The 21131-nt window shown below is 41.1% G+C and overlaps 1 protein-coding gene across 1 annotated transcript in view; it reads left to right on the top strand.

Annotated features, from left to right (window-relative positions):
• Window positions 1-437: 437 nt before the first annotated feature.
• The window catches only part of LOC126470017 (tetratricopeptide repeat protein 7B-like), a gene marked incomplete in the record, with an annotated part of 205659 nt that continues 184965 nt past the window's right edge, over window positions 438-21131 (top strand). The window contains 1 exon segment of the mRNA XM_050097494.1: window positions 438-642. Coding sequence (XP_049953451.1) covers window positions 519-642 — 124 coding nt within the window.

The following is a 21131-nucleotide window of genomic DNA, read 5'->3' as shown; positions in this document are numbered from 1 at the left end:
ATTTATAGTGGTACTGTTATTTTATTTTACTTCTAGTCATTTAGTGTGCTAATCACTAAGCCACCCGAGTCGCTCCTGCGAACGCTTCTATTACATCAAAGTGTACCCCCTGAATATTTAGGAAGTATATTGAACAGTTCGCAGACAGTTATATTTCGAATGAAAGAGTATGAAACTCTGTTGTACAGAAATGATGATCTGATCAATTGAGCAGAAAAAAATCAGGTTTTGTTGTTAATTGATAGTAAATATTGTATTTCACGCATAATCTATAATAATTTTAAGCCGAAAAGTCTCTCGTACACTAAATCAATGATGTAACATGTTTGTTAGACACAGTAAAGTCTATAGAATCTGAGTCGTATCATTCGTTTCATCGTCTGCTAGAAAGAGTCGATAGTATGTCATATGATGATCTTTGTACTTGAGTAGTGGTTGGCGGCCGATATGTGTAAGCGATTTGGGTAGTAGTAATGTTTGTAGTGGTTACCATCTGATGTTGTGTGTAAGTGAGAGCAATGACAGGAAAGAGCAGAAACTGGGTTCGAATCGAAGCAGATATTGTGAAAGGAAGAGAAGAAGGAAACTGGAAGAAGCTTATAGAACTTGCCGAACATTTAAAATCTAGGTCACCTAGCTCAGGTGTGTGTTTCTGATGTGATGTATTTTAGTGTTGTTGACATCGTTGAGAGACTGTTGCATTGCAAATTACGTGTTATTTAATATTGAGGATATACAAAAACAGTGTAAGAGTTTTATACATAGCAGCTGTTCGCTATTATTTTACGTTTTACACGAGTCAGTCTGGATGATGTACAACCGCAACTCGCCCCCAGATTAGTGCCAGCTGTTATGTTATAATGTGTACGTGCTCTCAGTAAAACAGGCGTTGAAATGTAAGTTCCATCCTGCAGTTGACAAAAGAAATGCCATTGCTTCATACTGCAGTAATTTATCAAATATTCCCTATGTGTGTTGCAAACCTTCACACACATTTTGCCTGATTTGCCCCTTGAAGTTTACTAAATGACACTAACTTACTTGTTTGGCATTTTACCATGGGACATATGTGCACCAAAGTCTTCCTCTTTGCACTGTTCATGTTATAAAATTTGTTAAGGTCCTGTTTTAACAACATAGTTTGTATTCGGCGTTCTTGGTGTAATAATTGTCACAGATGAAAATGTTAATGAAGAGAATGTACCATCATAAAAAATAGTTCTGATTATGGTTTTAAAGGTTTAAATGAATCGCCAAGTTTTTTTTTTTACTGTTTTCTTATTAAGATATACTGGAAATAAAGGTTCACATTAGTTTTCCTGTGGAACCATGCAATTTAATTTGAAGAACTGAATTTATCACCATTCTGTAAGCCATTTATATTTGGGAATTTGTGTTGTTAGGCCCATGTTAATAAGGACAACAAGATGACATGTACAACCTACTGTTCTGTTACAGTGTGGAAAAATATAAAAGGAACTTATCAGGATTTGCAACTTTTCCTGATGTGCTTACTGTTGCCAAGATCATAATCTCTTCTTGGATTGGTTTGTTGATCTTTGTTTCTTCTAACACTGGCATTTCTGGCTATTACATCTGCATTTTTCTCTACATGCCCTCTTTGTGGGGCTAAATGAGCAACACCTCAGGAAGTTTGGCCATCAAACACTAAAGCCAGAGAGAAAAAATGTGCAATTGGGTTTACAAGGACGGTAGAATTTAATTAAGCTCAACTAGGCATATAAGTTTTCATTAGATGCACATATATTTCGTAATAAACCATGTGTTGTCACTCGAACTGACTAGCCAACCTAGGAACAATCTCATCATTGTTGATATACCAACAGAAAATAACACACAACCAACAAAATAAGTTTAAGTGGTTAGTTCTTGGAGGATGATGATAAAGAAATTGTGTATGGGTAGCAAAATACAAGGGATATACTGAACCTGCTGATACCTCCAGTCTTTTATCCATTATGTCATCAAAATGTCACTTAAACCATTCATTGAAATTTAGTGATGTAGAGCATTGCCATGTGTTAAAACGTGTGCCTAAGGATGGTAGCTCTGACATTTGCGTTTGCATGTATAATTGTGAAGGTCGCCATGACTGAACCGTATCATCCCCAGCATATGTCCTACAAAGTTTTTGGACTCAAATCTAACATACATAGTTTGGCCTGTGGGACATGTGGTAACAAAATTTCATGCCAACTCTTGTAAGTTTGTGAATTGTCCTTAAACACTGGGCAGGGAATCCACTTCAGCTACTTAATCATTCTCCACAATTGATTCCTTATTATGCTCAATTTCCCTCACTTACTAGTCATTGTGCACTGGTAGTGATTGATAATTTTCACTCTCTTGAGTTCTTCAGCTAAAGTTATGTATTGGACCACCGTTCATCCCCCACCGAAGTCTTGGTAGTTGTGACAAACTGATCTGTAGGACAGCCCGAGGCCTACCTTAGGTTGAAAAGTGACAATTTGATGGAGAGTTGGTGAAGCCAACAAATGTGAAAGCAGAAAGTTGGATTGTGGAAACAAATCGATGACCGGTACCAAAGCATAATGTGTATGTCCACATCATATTGAAAAAAGCAGAAGGGGGGGGGGGGGATTCCAATATATAACTTTTGCAGAGATCTTCCTTTGTCTACCTGCACTGATCGGAGCCATATCTAAAAGGTACACACGAAAGTGAATGCTGAAAAATATGGCTGGGATACTGTACAGGAAATTTACTGATTTTGGAATATCTGCGAACCATGCAGAGATGGGTATGTTACATTATGAATGCAGTGCATAATTACATTGAAACGTCAGTATGGCAGTTGAAAAAGGAAGCCTTTATTGCACTCTGTTGAAGTCAGAGTGTATCATTCTGCAGTTGGTGACATGGATGTGGCTCTACAGTGGATACAGTGCTGCCCAACTGCTGAGATTCTTTTACATCTGTATTATTATTCCTCAAACCACCTTGTGATGGGGAAGTGTACTCAATATGCCGCATTACTCTCTCATATATCTATTTGCAAATGTTTGTGTTGGAAGAAGGGACTGTTGCTATGCCTTTGTATGCACATCAATTTATCTGATGTTATTGTTGATCATTTTGTGAGATATATAGGGCAGAGTAATACATAGCTTGGCCGTTCCTGGAATGTAGACTCCTCAAAATTGTAACATTAAACTTCTCCGTGATGCATATTCCTTCGTGTAGCATCTGCTACTGGAGTTCAGGGAAGTTCTCAGTGATGCACTTGCATTTACTGAGTGAACGTGTGATGGAATGTACAGACTTACACTGGGCCATGTGTGTCTCCTTTGGTAATGTTATCAATAAGGATCGCAGATTGCTCTCAACAATATCAGTTGACTGGAGGTGTTTTAAGCTACCTCCTTTGACAGTGAATTAAATTTTCTTGGAATTCTTCCAATGAATTTCCTGGCATCTGCTTTTCTTACAACAAGTTTCATGTGGTCCATATATTTAAGAGATGTGAATGTTTCCAGTGACTGTGTCGATCTTATCAAACAGCGGATCACTTCCCATATCTGTATACAGTGTTGCATTTGTCTATGTTTGGTGTCAGGTTCTAGTCCCCGCACCATGAACTGGCTTTTAGCTACAAATTTATGACATTGAGACAACCCTATATGGACCACCGTTGTCCAGTGACTATAGTTGGAATCGTGAACGATGGCAGTTGGAGTTTAGGCTTGTTCTGTGCACGTACGTCACGCATTCTCCGAAAGTCAATGAGCATTCAGTAGCATTGTGAGCGCTCTGCTGTTAATGCCGTGGCTAATGCAAGCATTAAATGTGATCGTAGCAAGTTGTTTAATGAATTTCTATTTCATTTGTTGCGAGTTGTCGTCACTGATAGTGGTGGTAAGTGATAAATTCTGCAGTAGCAACTGAGAAACACAATTTTCAGGAATATGCTTCCTTCAATCAGAAAGCACGTGCATGTGTGTACCGCAAATGTGGTTTGGAATTGCCAATAATGCAATTCCCGCCTGTGCCTCAACATGCACGAACCTCCATCGTTCGTGGATTGGAGTGTAATTATGTAGTAATAATGTAATTACGATTTATTCAGTTTGTTATACCAGTCACCTCTGTTTCTGTGAAAATACCTCGGACACAGGGAAAAAGTTTGTAATATGCAATCACCAAAACACACAATACAAAACACAGAGTTCATCAACAATCTTTGGACAGATGCAAAAGTACTGTGATATGGTTGCTGTTATTGTGCAAACAGCTCAGCATAGTGCCATTGGATTCAATGAACTCTTGCACAGGGTACACATTGGTCAACTCTTAATAAGTAAACTTATCCATAATGCTGTCTGTCATTGTTAACATACCACTATTGCTGCCAGTAAATCAAACCTGAGACAGAACCAGGCAGCACTGAAGGAAAGATTTTGGGTAAAAAGTAAAGTGAGCATTACTATTGTCAAGAGCAAATACTGTCAGTGCATGGAACAAGTTTGTTTTCAAATAAGAAACTCAGTCTTGGGTGTTGTGCAGATCTTTCCAACACAATACAGGTGCAGGGATAAACGAGGGTAAAAAATCAAATGAAATGCAGTAATTCTGTTATGAGCTGCTGGAGATTGTTGGTCCTTTATGCCAAGAAAACTTGAAAACTGTCAGTAAACAACTCCCAGTATTTTGTGTGTAGAATTTGGCTTCACCTTGCATATTGTGAGCAGTAATGTTTCTGTAGCACTCCATGGGAGTAGTCTCAAATCTAATTTCACAAATCACTTTTCCCATTATGATCCAGTTCTGTCGGCAACAAAATTTTCAGTCTGATCACAAAATAGATATGATATTTCATAAGCCCATATTCTGTTCACAATGTGGAAGTACAGAAATATATCAGATGCCTTCAAAAAGTGAAGGAATTGCACTCTAATCTGGGTACTGGTATTCTGGTTTTCATGAATGGACTGCCTCTATTTCATGTAAAAAAAGTGCTCCGTAATTCTATAACCAATTAAATTGGACACACAAACAATGTTCTAGGAAACAAAAATCAAATTTTGCGTGAGAACAATAAAAGCTATTTTATACTTACCTATTTGGTCTTTCTTGAGTCAGGCAGTCTATATGAGGTAAAACACCATTCTGCTTATCTTTGTGGCTGTCATTACACAACTGCATTTTTATATTTGAAAAAATAGTGCAAATTCACTTTCCTTGGATGAACAATATTGTATATACGCAGTTACAATGTTGTACTGCTGAAACACTTTAACTTTTTTTCCCCCCTTCCTCACTACAGAAATGGAAAGCTTATTTTGAGGAAATAGAACAAAACAAGTCAAAAGCCATAATGTATATGGCAATGCACACACATCAGCAGCAGAAGACACTGAAATAATTTCGCATTATTTCCATTCCAATTATCTGCATCACATACATGCTGCATTACATTTGCAGAACTCAGTCAGTGCATTTTCACTGAGCAATATTAAATTTCACTATTAACTAGGTAGCTGCTAATAGAAATCCTGTTTTTCAGCAGGTATGTACTAACACACATGAAGCAAGTCTTTCTTCTGGACACTTTCCATTGGCAAAAGTTTATCACACAAGAGAGGGAAAACTGAAATGTTAGCTGGTGGCATATTTCTTTTTCTCCAGTACCTGTCAGTCTCTCTGTATGCTTTGACAAACACACAGTTGCAGGATGTTATAATTATGATTTTTATTAGAGTAGTTGTGTCATCAGATGAAATTTGTTGCCAGACATCTATCTACATATACATCATACTCCGCAATCCACCTAATTGTGTGTGCCGGAGGGTACTTTTTGAACCACTGAGCCCTCCAACCCTATTCCACTCACAAATAGCACATGGGAAGAATGACTGTCAGTAAGCCTCTGTATTGGCTCTAATTTCTTGAAGTTTCTCCACACATGTAGAGGGAAGTAATATGTTGTCAGACTCTTCCTGGAAAGTGTTCTCACCAAATTTCAATAATAAATCTCTCTGTGATGCACAATGCTTCTCTTGTAATGTCTGCCAGTGGTGTTTGTTAAGCATCCCCGTAACATTCTCGTGCCGACTAAACGATCCCGTGACGAAACATGTCACTCTTCATTGGATCTTCTCTATCTCTTCTTTCAGCCCTATCTGGTAGGGATCCCAGATACATGAACAGTACTCAAGAATGGGGGCAAGTAAGCACCTTAAAGCCCTTCACTTCATGGACGAGCTACATTTCCATAAGATTCTTCCTATGAATCTGAGTCTGGCATCTACTTTTCCAACTGTTTATATGGTCATTCGACTTGAGGTCACTCCAGATAGTTACAACTAGATATTTTGCAGCAGATGCTGTTTGTCATCAATAGTGTAGCTATACAGTAGTGTATTTAGTTTCCTAATATGCACAACATGTTATATTTATTTATGTTCAGGATCAACTGCCAGAGCCTGCACCATTCATCAATTATCTGGAGGTCATTCTGCAAATCGTCTTGAATCAAGTTGCAAAAATGCTACAATGCTTGATAACTCGTATTTTTATCATTAAATGGTAGTGCAGGATGGTGTTGTATGTGTTCCTGAAGTCAAGGAACACGGCATCAACCTGAGTGCCATTGTCTATGTCACTGTGGATGTCATGGAGGAACAGAGTGGGTTGAGTTTTGCAGGATCTCTGTTTGTGGACTCCACATTGTTTTTTATGGAGGTGATTTTCCTTCTCCAAGAACGTCATAATTCTTGAACATAAAACATGTTCCATAATTCTGTAACATATTGATCAATGATATAGGTCTATAATTGTGTGCATATGTCATGCAGCCCTTCTTAAAAATGGAAATGATCTGCTTTTGTCCGATCACTGAGTGCCCTTTGTTGCTCAAGCGATGTATGATAAATTAGAAGGGGAGCAGGTTCTTTCACATAATCTTTGTAAAATCTTATAGGTATCTCATCTGGTGCTGACACCTTTCCACTACTAAGTGATTGTAATTGCTTTTCTATTCTATGATCGCTTATCTCAATTTCTGCCATTTTGACGTTCGTATGTCAATTGAAAGAAGCGACTGTGTTGCAATGCTCAGTTATGTTGGATGAGCTCCTATGTAGTCCTTGGTCTGGTGCACTGAGATGCCTGAAATCCTCTTCATTCCACCTTGCAGGCAGGGTACCCATTGTTCTTGGCACTGGCACTGACAGCAATCCAATCATCTGGGTAATAGACATGAAATGATCTTTTGTACCTCTTTGGAGGCCAAAGTCACCATATAGTTGGAAACTGTGCCCTGTTATGAGGAATTTCTTGTCTACAGCAGTGAAATATTGATAAAAGTAATATTAGGAAAGTTACATTTAAGTTTTATACTACTATATTAGAATTCTGAAAGTATTTAAAAGATACAATTTTGTGGCTATACATATTACATGGAACTTTTTTCATTACGTGTGGCAGTTAAAATGTTATTCAACTCACAAAATCAGATGGCAATTTTGCAAGAAGAGAACCAATTTTCCTCTAAATGCAAGGGCATCCATTATCACCGAGTGTCTTGCATTTATTGTTCTTTCACTCCCAAATAATGACGTTCTTCCTTTATTCAAGCACTTTTGAACTCTACTTGTTACCACAATATTTGGTGTTTCATCCATGATCTCTTAACTTAAAACATTGGCCACTGCAACATAGAACATTGTAGTTTGACAGTGGTAAAGAAGGGGGGGGGGGGGTGAGACAGAAACAATTTAACCAGTAGATTTAGGATACAACACAATTACAGCTCTAACCCACTTCTGACAAAAATGTTGGTTGCTATGTTGTGTTAGGCGAACAATTCAGTTGAAATCTGCATTATATTCATGTAGTTATGCACATTTGTAATGGGCCTTTGGGAAAAAAAATTGCTTGTAACATTTGTGCTAGAAGGGTGTCAAGAGTACTTTCTCAAAGCCTTGAAACTTTTCTGGGAGCTGGGACAGTTGATTAAATTGTTGATTAACTCTGTAACTAATTTCACAAAACCTTGTGTTATATGGAGAAGATCAAAATGAGTTCATGGAGAGATATATGGTGTCCATTTCCTGCAGGAGACATAATTCAAATAGCAGTTTAATATTTCATGGGAATTATTGCAAATTCTAACAAGGATCTAATGTCCCATTGCAACAGAGAAGGAGAGGAACGTTTGGAATTTCACTTCCGCCGGAATCTCAATTTTGTTCCCGAAGGAAGCTGATGTCAGCATTTTCAGTATTCGGTGATGTAACTGATTACAGCAAGATTCGCCTATTTTTGATACCTCATTGGTAGAACTGTGAATATTCTCGTCAGTTCTCTTTAATTTAATTTGAAAGGCAGAACAAGTTACTGGATCATTTGAGGAAACTATTTGAACTCTCCTGCCTAAATGTGGAAAAGTCCACAACCACACATGTAATTATCAAACTTTTACCCCCCAATGTAAGTCTGGGTATGTTATTAGTGGAAGTTGTGGAACACTGACTATTCTGGGCTCCAAAATCAAGACATCAACTTTTCCACTCTTAGTATGATATCAGATGATATCATTACACTGTTGATAATGTGAACCTCTGAAAGCCAACTATTATACTAGAAGATTTATTTATAAAATAAGGGAATGGCAACCATTCTTCTATAGAGGACTGGTGCAAGGTGCACAGAAACACATAATAGAAAACAGCTTTTGAGATCTTGGTGTTTTTCTAGTAAAAGTAGATTCTTTCTCTCTCTCTCTCTCACTTACTCTTCCAGTTACCACAAGACTGATTATTGAATATCGATTATAGAAAGCAGTTGGCTAGGTAAATGAAGGGGGCAGGGAGGGTGTAGGGAAGGATGCACACAGCAAGGAGGGGGTAGGAGGGTAGTGTGAGGCAGGTATTTAACTAGATGACTCCAGCAGCTGTGTAGCAAGATGAAAGGAGTTCAGAGGGTACAGAATATAAGGGATAGAAGAGAGGCAAAGGAGGAGGGGGGGGGGGGGAAGGTAGTGGTGAAGAGGGAGATACGGAGGGGGGGGGGGGGAGTGATGGGAGAAGATAGTGTGCAATCTGGATGGGGAAGTAGTAGTGTGGGCAGAAGGGAGAAGGTGAGGTAAGGAAGTGGGAAGCAAGTTAGCAGACATTTAGGCCAGGGGAAATACAAGAGCACTGGATATGATGGAGAGAGAACTCCCTCCTGCATAGTGCAGAGAAACTTGTGCTGAAAGGGAGTGTCCAAATGGCCCATGTAGTGAGGCAGCTCTTGAAGTAATTAGTGTTGCAGTGCACACCATGTTTGGCAAACTGATGGTGAAGTTTGCGGTTTGCCACAGTTTGGCAGTAGCCATTACTGCAAGTGGACTATTAGTTAATTGTCATGCCCACACAGAGTGCTGTACAGTAATTGCAGCATAGCTGATACATAACATGGCTACTTTCACATGTGGCTCTGCCTTTTATTGGATAGAAGATGCCTGTGACTGGACTGCATTAGGTGGTGGTGGGTGTATGTACGGCTTATGTCTTGCATCTGGGTCAGGCGCAGAGGATTGACTCATGCGGTGCAGTGTTGGGAGCAGGATTGGAGTAGGGATGGGCAAGGACTTGATGGTCAGCAGAACACTGCTGAGGGTGATGTGGGTAAGATATCTCTCATCTCAGAGCATGATGAGATATAATTGAAGCCCTGGTGAAGGATGTGGTTGAGCTTTTCAGTGCCAGGGTGATACTGTGTGATTAGAGAAATGCTAGGCTGTGGCTGATTAACCAGGTTATTGGTGTTAATGAGGAGGTGGCACGGGATACAAATTTATGGATGAGTTGAATAGGATATTGTTTGCCAGTAAAGGCTCTAGTAAGGTTATTGGTACATGTTTGATTATAGACTTGTCTTTTGAAAGTGAAATAATTGAGTCATGGTTGGCTCGAAGGATTAAGAAAGAGCTGGTGGGTTTGGTGTTGCCACCTCTTTCCTAATCCTCCTAGCAAACCATTTCCTGACTCAGTTATTACACTTTATAAATCCAAATTTGTAAACAAATTGGTGGCACTGCCATGGGTATTTGCATGGTACCATCCTGTGCCAACTTAAAGTCCATGGGGAGGAATCCTTCCTATCCAATCAACACTTTAAACCCCTTCTCTGGTCCAGAGTCATTGATGACGTTTTCATGATCTGGATTCATGGCAGGGACAACCTTTGCTCTTTCCTGCATAACCGTAACACCTACTCCAAAATCTGCTTCACTCGGTCATTCTCAGCTCAACGAGCCACTTTCCGAGATGTTGATCTCCATCTCTCAAACGGACTCCATAAATATGTCCGTTCATATCAAGCTTTGCCAACCACCAACAGTACTTCCACTTTGACAGCTGTCACCTGTTCCATGTTATAAGAGGTCTTACATACAGCCTTGGCATCTTTGGACCTGGCAGTGGGAAACAGTAGTTGTTGAAATATATCGGTAACTTTATTGGCAGACAGTATCCTATCCAGCTCATCAATAACCAGGTGTCCTGCACAATCTCCTCCTCTGACACCAGTAACACTGTTATCCAGCCACAGGCCGGCACTCCTCTAATCAGACAATACCACCCTGATCCTGAAAAGCTCAACCACATCAGTCACGAGCACTTTGACTACTTCTCATCATGCTCTAGATGAGAGATACCTTACCCACATCACCCACAGTAGTGTTCTGCTGCCCACTCAATCTATAGAGTATCCTTGTCCATCTCCACTCCAATCCTGCTCCCAATACTGCACCCAATGGGTCAGTCCCTTGGGATTGACCAAGGTGCAAGACATATGCCGTAGATATACCCAACACCTCCTACTGCAGTCCAGTCACTGGCATCTCCTACCCAATAAAAGGCTGGGCCACGTGTGAAAGTAGCCATCTCTTACGTCAGCTATGCTGCAATTACTATACAGCATTCTATGTGGGCATGACGAGTAACAAACTGTCCACTTACAATAATAGCCACTGCCAAACTGTGACAAACCACAAAATCACTATCAAATTGAGTAAAATCTTCTCGATTTTCAGGCTGTGTCAGTTCAAATAAAATTCTCAAGCTTTTGATGGCTATCTCTGCCATTGTCAGGAGTAAAACTACAAACTGCTGGGGCTGACACGATTTTCCACTTATGTACCCACAATTATGGGCACTGGCACCAATTGGAGAGGGCCAAAACAATGGGTGTGCAGAAGATGAGTTGAGCAGCTCATAGCAGCTCCAGCTCTCTGCAAGACTGAGTGACATCAGATGCCACAAGAAGCCAGCGCCACGTTTGAAACTGCCACTCTCGCCTCCCTACAAGTGTTGAGCATCCATTGTTGCTTCCTTTCAACATCCAAAGCCCTCCCCAGCATGTACCTCTGGTTAAAATTATTGCTGTTCATTCTAATCTCAGCTGCTTCTTTTATAACAGAATCCCAGTATGTTGATGTATGAGCCAAGACACTCTTGTTCTCAAACTTTGTGTCCATTTACACAAAACTGAGATGATTTTATTCAGATGCGCCACCATGAAAGACTCCGAAGATTCACCATCCAGTTGCCAGACATTCTGTGCACCACAACACTAATGACTTAAACAACTGCTTCACTACATCAAAATAACGTTATTTTGATGACGACATGTCATTGGCATGCAGTCGTGTCTGACATTTTGTGATGTTTCACCTTGCACGAAGCTGAAATTACCATTGTGTGCAATAAATGAATAGTAATATACAGTCAAATTTTGGTAACTTAATTCAAAAAGTTCTACATGACTGTGGTCCCCAATGAAGGAAGAATTCATTACCATCAATATGAATTTACTGGCATGCTGCTCAAACCACTGTAGTACCAATCTGGCCGTGTGATACATGCAGTTATCATGTTGTATGATATAGCTGTTAGGGTGGGTATAACAATGAAGGTATACAGATGGTTGGCTTTATTACTACAGGCTCCATGGAATCCCAGGGAAAATCCCCTGTAGCATAATGTTGCTCTCACCAGCCTGTGTCAGTAGTGTGGTGCACATTTTGAGCAGCCATTTGCCTGGTTGATGATGTGACCAGGCATGACCATCGACTAGGTGTAACAAGACATGTAATTCATCCAACCATGCAACATGTTTCCGTTGATCCATAGTCAAACTAAATGATCCCTTGCCCATGGAAAGCATGATTCATTATGCCATTGGGTATTAGAAAAGATATGGGCTGTCTGCTGTGGGGCCCCATGTTCAACAATGTGCACTAAACTGTGCTCTGAAACACTTGTTCCTGAACAATCATTGCAATGTGGTGTGAAAGCTGTAACTGATCGCAGTCTATCCTGCTTTACAGAGTGGGTAAGCCTCCAATCTCCACGTTTTGTGTTGAGGTGTGGACGCCTAACACCTTATTGTCTACAATAGTTGCTAAACTGATTCCCAATTCCCATATCCATATTCTATCAATTTATTACTGTGTTGCATGTCCACAACACCACAAGGCACATTCAGTATCGTGGTGGGCAGTTGTTATAATCGTGAATAAATGAGGTGAAAAGAATGGAAAGGAAATGGGGTGGAAAGAGATAGGAAGGAAATAATGACTTCCAGCCATACAGGGCATTGCGGCAATGCAACGGTGAAAGATGAAAATTTGTGCTGGACCGGGACTCGTTCCCAGATCCTGCACTTCTCTAGAACAGTCGCCTTCACTACTGCTTCATCACGAGTAGTGTTTGTTCTGTTGCACACCACTCATATCTACACTGGTCATAATGTTTTGGTTCATGAGTGTATGTTCCATTTAAAAAATTGCTTCTTACTAACAAATCCTTAATCACTGCTCTGTTTACAAAGGCTGTCAGTACAGATTTTATTGAAATTGAGTTGAGATTTCACAAATTTTGTTTCACCCAGACAGAGTGGTAATTCATTCTCAGTGTCTGTTGTATAGTTTTGTTAATTACGTGGAAGTGACCCATTGTACTTTTGTCCTCTGCTCAAGACAACTTGTTCCTTTGCCTGATTAAAAATCATTTTTTTTACTGTAATCCTATGCATGTTCATAGATCTTCCTAGCAAATATACTGCTTGAAAGTCTCTTGAGCATGCAACCAGATTGGTTGGTTGTCGTAGAATGAATTCTCAACTGCATTAACATACCATCATCAGGTTACTCCTGCTATTGTTCTGCCCCATAGGGTGCAATGTATTTGATTTCCATGCCCCCCCCCCCCCCCTCACTACCCCCACTTCTTCCTCCCCCCTTCCTCATTTTTTGTTGTGTGTGTGAGCTTCGGTGCTGGATTTCCTACGCATTTCCTGTGAGGTTGGTAGTAATCATAGTGGCTGTTGTGACCATTACAGAGAGAAGGCAGATGGGTCTATAGCTTTTATTTTATTTTCTAAGCCTTGCTGTCCCATTTCTTGTGAGGTAGAACAATTACAGCATTATATATGAAGACAGTAACTGTTCTCGAAAGAACAGAATACTGTTGATGACCGTGCAGCTTTTCCCTGGAATAAATGATGACTAACTGAAACCCTCAGCTTCCGACAGGTGTTGTTGATATACCTTGATGTGGACAGCTGAAAATGTGTGGCATGACCGGGACTCGAACCCGGGATCTCCTGCTTACATGGCAAACGCTCTATCCATCTGAGCCACCGAGAACACAGATGAATAGCGCGACGTGCGCGAGTAATGAGTGAATGGGCAAATGTCTATAAGGTACATTACATATGTAGAATTGTGGACAGTTGGGAATGCGAGTCTCATGGGAAGCGTGCAAGGGATAAGTCCCTGCAGTCGCGCTATTCATCTGTGTCCTCGATGACTCAGATGGGTAGAGCGTCTGCCATGTAAGCAGGAGATCCCGGGTTAGAGTCCCGGTCGGGGCACACATTTTCAGCTGTCCTCATCGAGGTATATCAACAACATCTGTCGGCAGCTGAGGGTTTCAGTTAGTCATCAATTACAGCATTATTCCACTTTTTCCACGAACATTCTGTAAATAATTTGGATATTTCTGTTTTGATAACTTTCTTCCAGAGTGTGACGTTGATCCAAACAAAAGTCTAGAATGAATCTTTCACTCTGTGGCAGTGTGCGCTGTTTTGAAATTTCCTTGTAGGATAAAACTGTGTACTGGACTGGAACCTGACCATTACAGACAAAGCTCTTAGCCACATGACCTGTCCTTGCAGCTTCACATGTGGCAATACCGTCCTCTTGCATTCCAAATTTCTTAGAATTGTGCCTGGATAGCTCAATCACTAATAGCAGTGTTTGTGAAAGGCAAGATTCCAGAGTCAAGTCACAGCCCACACACAGTTGCAGTCTGTCAGGAAATTTACTAAGTTTTTATTTTCTTGATACTCGTACTGCTTTTCATTCTTTCTCTTACCAAAATTTTGTTTCAACTTTTGACAACCTCATGAAGACATTTATGGACAGTTTTCTTAAATTCAGCATGATGGATTGTGTACATATTATTGTTTGTTCAAAACTTTTATCTTCCTCTTAAGAGCAGCATATTTCTGTTTGAGATTTGTGTTGCTTTTGCTTCATTTGTATTTGCAGCATCTTTTGCTCTTTGCGTACAGTAACAAATTTCATTGAGTGAGTGCCTGGTTCACCTGACTGTATAATCTAAACTTTCTAAAATGAACTCTTTGCATAAACGTATTCTTAGATAAATCTTTGTAATCTCCTTTTCTGATTCCCTTTCTGAGAAGTCTTCCTTTCTAGCTTTCTCTATTTTAATTCTGCTTCTTAAGAGCCAACAATCACATGCAACTAGAAAATGGTTTAGGACAGTCATGTTCTTTGCAGTTTCTTTATTATTTGATAAAATAGTGTCATTTTTATTTTTAGTCTCATTTGATTCTTGCCAAGTCAGTTTTCTATTTGCTTTCATCGAAGCATGTGCTAAGGAAAAACTTGATTTTCTTCTCAGCAAATTATACTTACTCATAACTTACCATTTCAGGTATTGTATGCAAAGTTTCTTTCTGGCTAAACATTCTTTAGCATGTGTGTTACTGCTGCATTTACATCTCCTTTTATCATTTTTGATGGGTGTTTGTCATTTACCACCTTCAGTTACTCTTTGTATAGTTCTTCTGCATCATTGTTAGCTTGTGAGTTTGTTGATGCACAAACTTGAACAATTTCTGTGAAAAATCTTTTGTTGATTTTAAGAACAGGTCCTGTGAGGCACTGGAATGTGCCCATATAATGGATGGGTTTCCTCATAAAACTGATTTGTTCTCTCTGCATTGGCAGCTGTTGCACTATGTCTGCAAGCTGGCAGGGTTTTAAAAGTGTCATGAGTTTCAAACTTCCTGTAATAAGCCTACACAATTCATTTAGGGTCTCCTAAACTTTGTTTGAATGGGTAGATTTGTACCGTATCAGGTACGCATACTCTGCAGCACTAACATGTTGCTAGTGCCATTGTTCACAGGATTTGTGTAGGGAGCCCCTCAAACTACCAATTATCTTGCAGAGGATATTATTTCTGGCTTCCACCTCCTTTCTCGTATTCTCACAGGGCTGCTTGTACATCAGAGTATGACCCAGAGTGACTCAAAGATATTTTAGATGGGCTGCTTATACTGTTGTATCCCTTGCCATAAGATAAGTTTGCAACATGCCTGATGGTGCATAAGATGAAGTGCAACCAGTTGGGTTTTAGCTGGTCTTATTCAAAAATGATTATTAGAGTAATAAACTATCCTTTATTTGCATCAGGATGATAGTTTTTGAGGGAGATGTCTTCTATGGGGAAACCAAGTCTTTGAAAATGGTTCAGTATATCTGGTTGGAAATGTGCTGAGAGACACCGTTTTCATCCTATTTGATTGAAATTCCTTTCAGAGAATGTACCATCTATTAATCCGAATCCTCTATGATAGCTTCTTCCTTGTTGAAGCCTCCATGGTCTTCAGTAATTCTGGATTTTTCCCTTTTGCTCATCTACAGTTTTGATTGTTGCTACAACAATGGATCCTGTAAAAGGCAGTTGGCATATATTTTTGTATACTACTTCGGCATGTTTCCGTAGCATCATGACAACTGTGCTGTCTTGCCAATTGTCCAGATGAATCCTTCAGACTTGACAGCCAGTAGAAAGAATGGTTGTCTATCACAACAATGAATCATGTCCCTTGTAAATTGGATTGGAATTAGCTACTTGTCCAAACAGTTACAAGGCATTCTGTCATATAATAATACTTCTCAGATCTAGGAGCACGTCCAAAGATTAAACAAAAAAAAAATATTTCTAGGCTGACAAATATGCACTTTCTTGGATTCGGGTGAAGACTTGCATCGTGGATGCACTTAAGCACAGTTGTCAGGCCATTTAGATGCTCTTAAAGTGTATTCAAGAAAACAGCAATGGCATCCAGGTAGCAAAGGCAAGTCATCTATTTAATATGTCAAAGCAGATTGTCCATCTGTCACAAGTGTGTGAAGCATGGCACAGACCAAATGGTATAACTTTAAACTCAGAAGCCTTCAGCTGTTGAAAAAGCAGTCCTTTTCCAGTCAACCTCTTTGCACATTCATAATGAGGGTAGTTTTTTTTTTTAATCACACAGTGCAAGGAATCATATATTCTTCACAGTAGTTATGTAGCCATTTTGCTGATTTTGTTCAGACACTGGTAATTGATGCAGGAAGGCCACATTTCAGCTTCCTTCATCCTGGGGCTCACAGGGGAAGACTAAGGGCTTTATCAGCTTAATGCTTTTATATTGAAGCAGCTTCTTCACTTCCTTCTGAATTATTTGTCATTCAGCTGGAGAGTGCAGACATATGGGTGGGATTGTACCCAAAGTCAACCACTCAAAGGGTATGAAACTTCCTGGCAGATCAAAACTGTGTGCCGGACCGAGATTCGAACTCGGGACCTTTGCCTTTCGCAGGCAAGTGCTCTACCAACTGAGCTACCCAAGCACGACTCACGCCGCCCCATCCTCACAACTTTACTTCTGCCAGTACCTCGTACTTTCTTCATCTTCTTTCAGGAGTGCTAGTTCTGCAAGGTTCACAGGAGAGCTTCTGTAAAGTTTGGAAGGTAGGAGACGAGGTACTGGCAGAAGTAAAGTTGTGAGGATGGGGTGTGAGTCGTGCTTGGGTAGCTCAGTTGGTAGAGCACTTGCCCACGAAAGGAAAAGGTCCCGAGTTCGAGTCTCGGTGCGGCACACAGTTTTGATCTGCCAGGTGTGTGTGTGTGTGTGGCAGACATGAGGCCCTAAGCCACTGCAGTACTTCTTCTTTTCCTGTACTGCAATTTTCCTCTCTAGTTATATCATATCTCAGACATATCTAAAACAGGTTCCTTGCTGACTACCTAGCTTACTCGGAAGATCTCTAACATGGTTTTTCCCACCTTGTTTTACACTGTCTGTTTCAGTTGACTTGCTTTTGGTCCCCACATCTGGAGTTGATTTCCATCTTTTTAAAAATGTTTACTTAAGTGTAGGCCATAAGGGGAATGTCTCCCAATATCCATCCTGGTAACCAGTCCATGTGGGGGGGGCTCAAGTACCCATATGGTGCTAGCCCCCTGACAGGAAATGCATTATTGATGCTTGAGCTGTTACCTCCCCATGCATGCTGAGTAGTAGCTGCCTGTCTGTTTGGGGCACTCGGGGTCAAGGCATTAGCCATTATGCAGGGTGAGCTTTGTTCTGACTGGGTTGCACCCATGGGGAGAGCCCTCACTTGAAGTGGATGGCATTGTGGCAGATATTTGGCATTGTCCATCAAGCGTTTTTCTAAATACCAACACTTTGTTGCAGTTTACATGCTGCTCATGACACCCCATGGCATCATCACATTTTACTTACTCTCCATGACAGGGGCTTTTGCAGTTTCCTGTCACTTTCTATGTGTCAGTTTTTATTCCTCTGATCAATTTGGTTTGTTAGTACCCAGATAATGAACTATAACTGATATATTTCAAAGACCTGAAGTTTGTTGCCCCACAACCTTTTGCCGTCTGTTCCTCTTGGAGCTGATAGCCATTAACAGAGCCCTGTGCTTTATTTAACAGAGCATCCTTTACCATGTTTTAATTTGTACTGACCCAATGAGCAGTTTCTAGGGTATTCATTGATGTTATTGTTGTCACCCTGTGATACCTGCTATTTGTGACGTTATCTGTAACCTTAGCCATATTGCCTTTCTCTGGGTTAAAGCCATATCAATACCCTAAGGAATGAATTGGCTGACAGTTTAGCTAGAGAAGCAATTACTCGCTCAACATTAGATTTGACGGTCCCAGTTGCAGATTTGCTGTTTCAAATAAGGCCTCTCCTCACGTGGAGATCGACAAACACCTGATGGGATACTGCCCCTTCTAACAAACTCCGTACAGTCTAGGAGGATACTGCTGCACGGTGCTCCTGCTTCCACTCCTCCCAGAAGAAATCCAACAAATCCACTTTCCTGTGTCACCACCCCATCATACCAAATTAATCCATAGTTCCATTGTAAGTAACGAGCCACCACTATGTTGTGGCTGTGGAGCCTTGGACACATTCTGGTGGGATGCCCCTCCTTCAGGTTTGTCATACTAAGCATGACCTTACGGAATCTTTGCCTCTGACAGTGTGAATGTACGTACATCAATAGCTATCATAGTGTTGCCATTACTAGCTGTGTTGGAAAGACCTTGGAGTGGATGGTCAGTCACTGCTTTGTTGGATCTTAGAATCCAGACAGCTTCTTCAGTTTGTCAGTTTGGCTTCCTCTCACCATGCTACAAGGGGTGTACCAAAAGTAAGGTCCCCAATGAGCTACAGCCTCACGAGAAGGTGCTAGAGATGGAAGTGTTGATCACCGCTCCTGCCAAGTGGGAGGTTCAAGTAGTAATCCGGTTTCTCCATGCAAGGAAGTTACCGCCTGTCGAGATTCATAGGCATCTGACTGAGGTTTACGGTGAAGAGTGCATGTCCGTTCAGCATGTCTGCAAATGGTGCAGGGCTTTTTGCTGAGGGTCACACAGAAGTTCATGATGAAGAATGGAGTGGAAGACCGCAGGTTTCAGATGCGATTGTCCAGAAGATCAACAGTGAGCTGCTCAAAGATCAGAGGGTCACTGTCCGTGGACTTGTTGAACACATTCCTGAAGCTTCCCACAGTACAATTGAAAGAACTTTAACAGAAACGTTGGGTTATCACAAGGTGTGTGCTCACTGGGTCCCCCCAGATGCTGACTGAAAGCCACAAGGAGCAACGCCTTGACTGTGCTCACAAGTTCCTTCAACAGTGTGAGGGGGGAGGCAACAAGGAGAAGTTGGTGGACTCTGTCATCACGGGAGATGAAATGTGGGTGTTTCATTACACACTTGAAACAAAACAACAATCTCATCAGTGGCATCACTCCAGTTCACTGCCACCAAATAAATTCAAACAAACACAGTCGGCAGGAAAGGTTATGGCGACTGTGTTTTGGGATCTGAAGGGGGTTACATCTTATCGATTTCATGCAACCTGGGATGACAATAAACTCAGACAAATATTGTGAAACATTGACCAAACTCTGTCGAGCAATCCAGAATTGCTGGAGAGGACGACTGATGGAGGGAGTAGTGCTTTTTCACGACAACACTCGACCCTACATTGTTTGTCAAACTCAGTAGCTTCTGAAGAAATTTGGGTGGACTGTTATGCCCCATCCCCCATACAGCCCGGACTTAGCCCCCAGCGATTATCACCTCTTCCCCAAGATAAGGAACACTTAGGTGGCAAATGCTTCAAGAGTGACGATGAAGTTGGATTAGAGGTCATACGCTTCCTCAACAGGTTGGCGGGAGACTTCTTCGACTTAGGAATACAAATACTGGAGCACCGGCTTCAAAAGTGTGTCAAAAAACTGGAGACTATGTTGAAAAATAGACAAAAGTGTAAGCTTTTGAACTGTGTATAAATTAATAACAATAAACAGTGTCATCTATTGGTAAAAAAATATGGGAACCTTACTTTTGGTACAACCGTTGTATTTTAGGTATCGAGTCGGTGACTTCCTCTGATCACTGTGAGCAGGAAAACAGTGTCCCTCAAGGAAGTGTTTTAACTGTGACTATTTATATAGCTATTAATAGTATCATGTTGGTAGTTAAATGTGACCTGCCTATTGTTCTTTCTTTGTTGATGACTTCTCTCTCTTTCATTCCTCGTCAAACCTTGCAACATGTTATTAGTTGCAAAGGACTATTTGACAGTTGGACAAATGGGCAGAGAAGAGGGTTTTAATTTTAAAACAAAAAAAAATCCTCTTGTATTCTTTTTAACCATTTGCATTGTTTTTAGCTTTCCTGAGTTGAAAATCAGGAACATGTTCGTAATTTTAAAGACATAAACTTAACATGGCCCCCGTGTGGGTCTGGAGGATAGAATAAGCCCAAGGTACTCCTGCGTGTTGTAAAAAGGTGCCTAAAAGGAGTCTCATATGTTTTGGCCTTCGTGTGGTGGTCCCCCGTCTGGTTTGACCTCCATCTTTCTAAATTTTCCAGAAAAGCGAGACAGTTGGGGAATGGTGCCTACATGGTGCATCGTGTCCATCATGCATTGAGATCTTTAGCTCACTTTCTCGTCCTCGCATTGCAGTCCCGCTCATTCTCCATCTCCTGGGCGAGGACACCGTCCTGGGTGCATTTCCACCATGCTCTACGCAGTGTCGCTTTCTGTGCTGACGATGACCGTGGACTTCTTAGCACCTCGTGTCCAGCACGGTAGCCAGTCCATTGTGGTGGGGCCGCCACGTACCCTGTTGGTTGAAGCCCCCTGGCAACAGAGGGATTGCTTTGCTAATGCCTGTGCCGTTAACTCCCCGTGTATGCCATGGAGTAGATGCCCAACTCCCTGGGGCATCGGGGACTCCCAGCAATCGCCATTCTGCCAGGTGGCCCTTGCTGAGGCTGGGTGGTGCCCATGGGGAGGGCACTTGGTCAGTGTGTGTGGCATCAGGGCGGATGACATGCCATGAAGCGCAGTACGTCATCTCTTGCTGGTGGTCTGCCACCAGCAGTCTCTAAGTGGGCAGAGTCTAACTTCAGTGTTAAGAAATATGATCCCAAGCTGTTCCCCTCACTGGCCACACTATGGGAGG

Source organism: Schistocerca serialis, chromosome 3, assembly GCF_023864345.2.
Source record: "Schistocerca serialis cubense isolate TAMUIC-IGC-003099 chromosome 3, iqSchSeri2.2, whole genome shotgun sequence".
Taxonomy (NCBI): domain Eukaryota; kingdom Metazoa; phylum Arthropoda; class Insecta; order Orthoptera; family Acrididae; genus Schistocerca; species Schistocerca serialis.
This window is presented reverse-complemented; position numbering and strand designations above follow the sequence as displayed.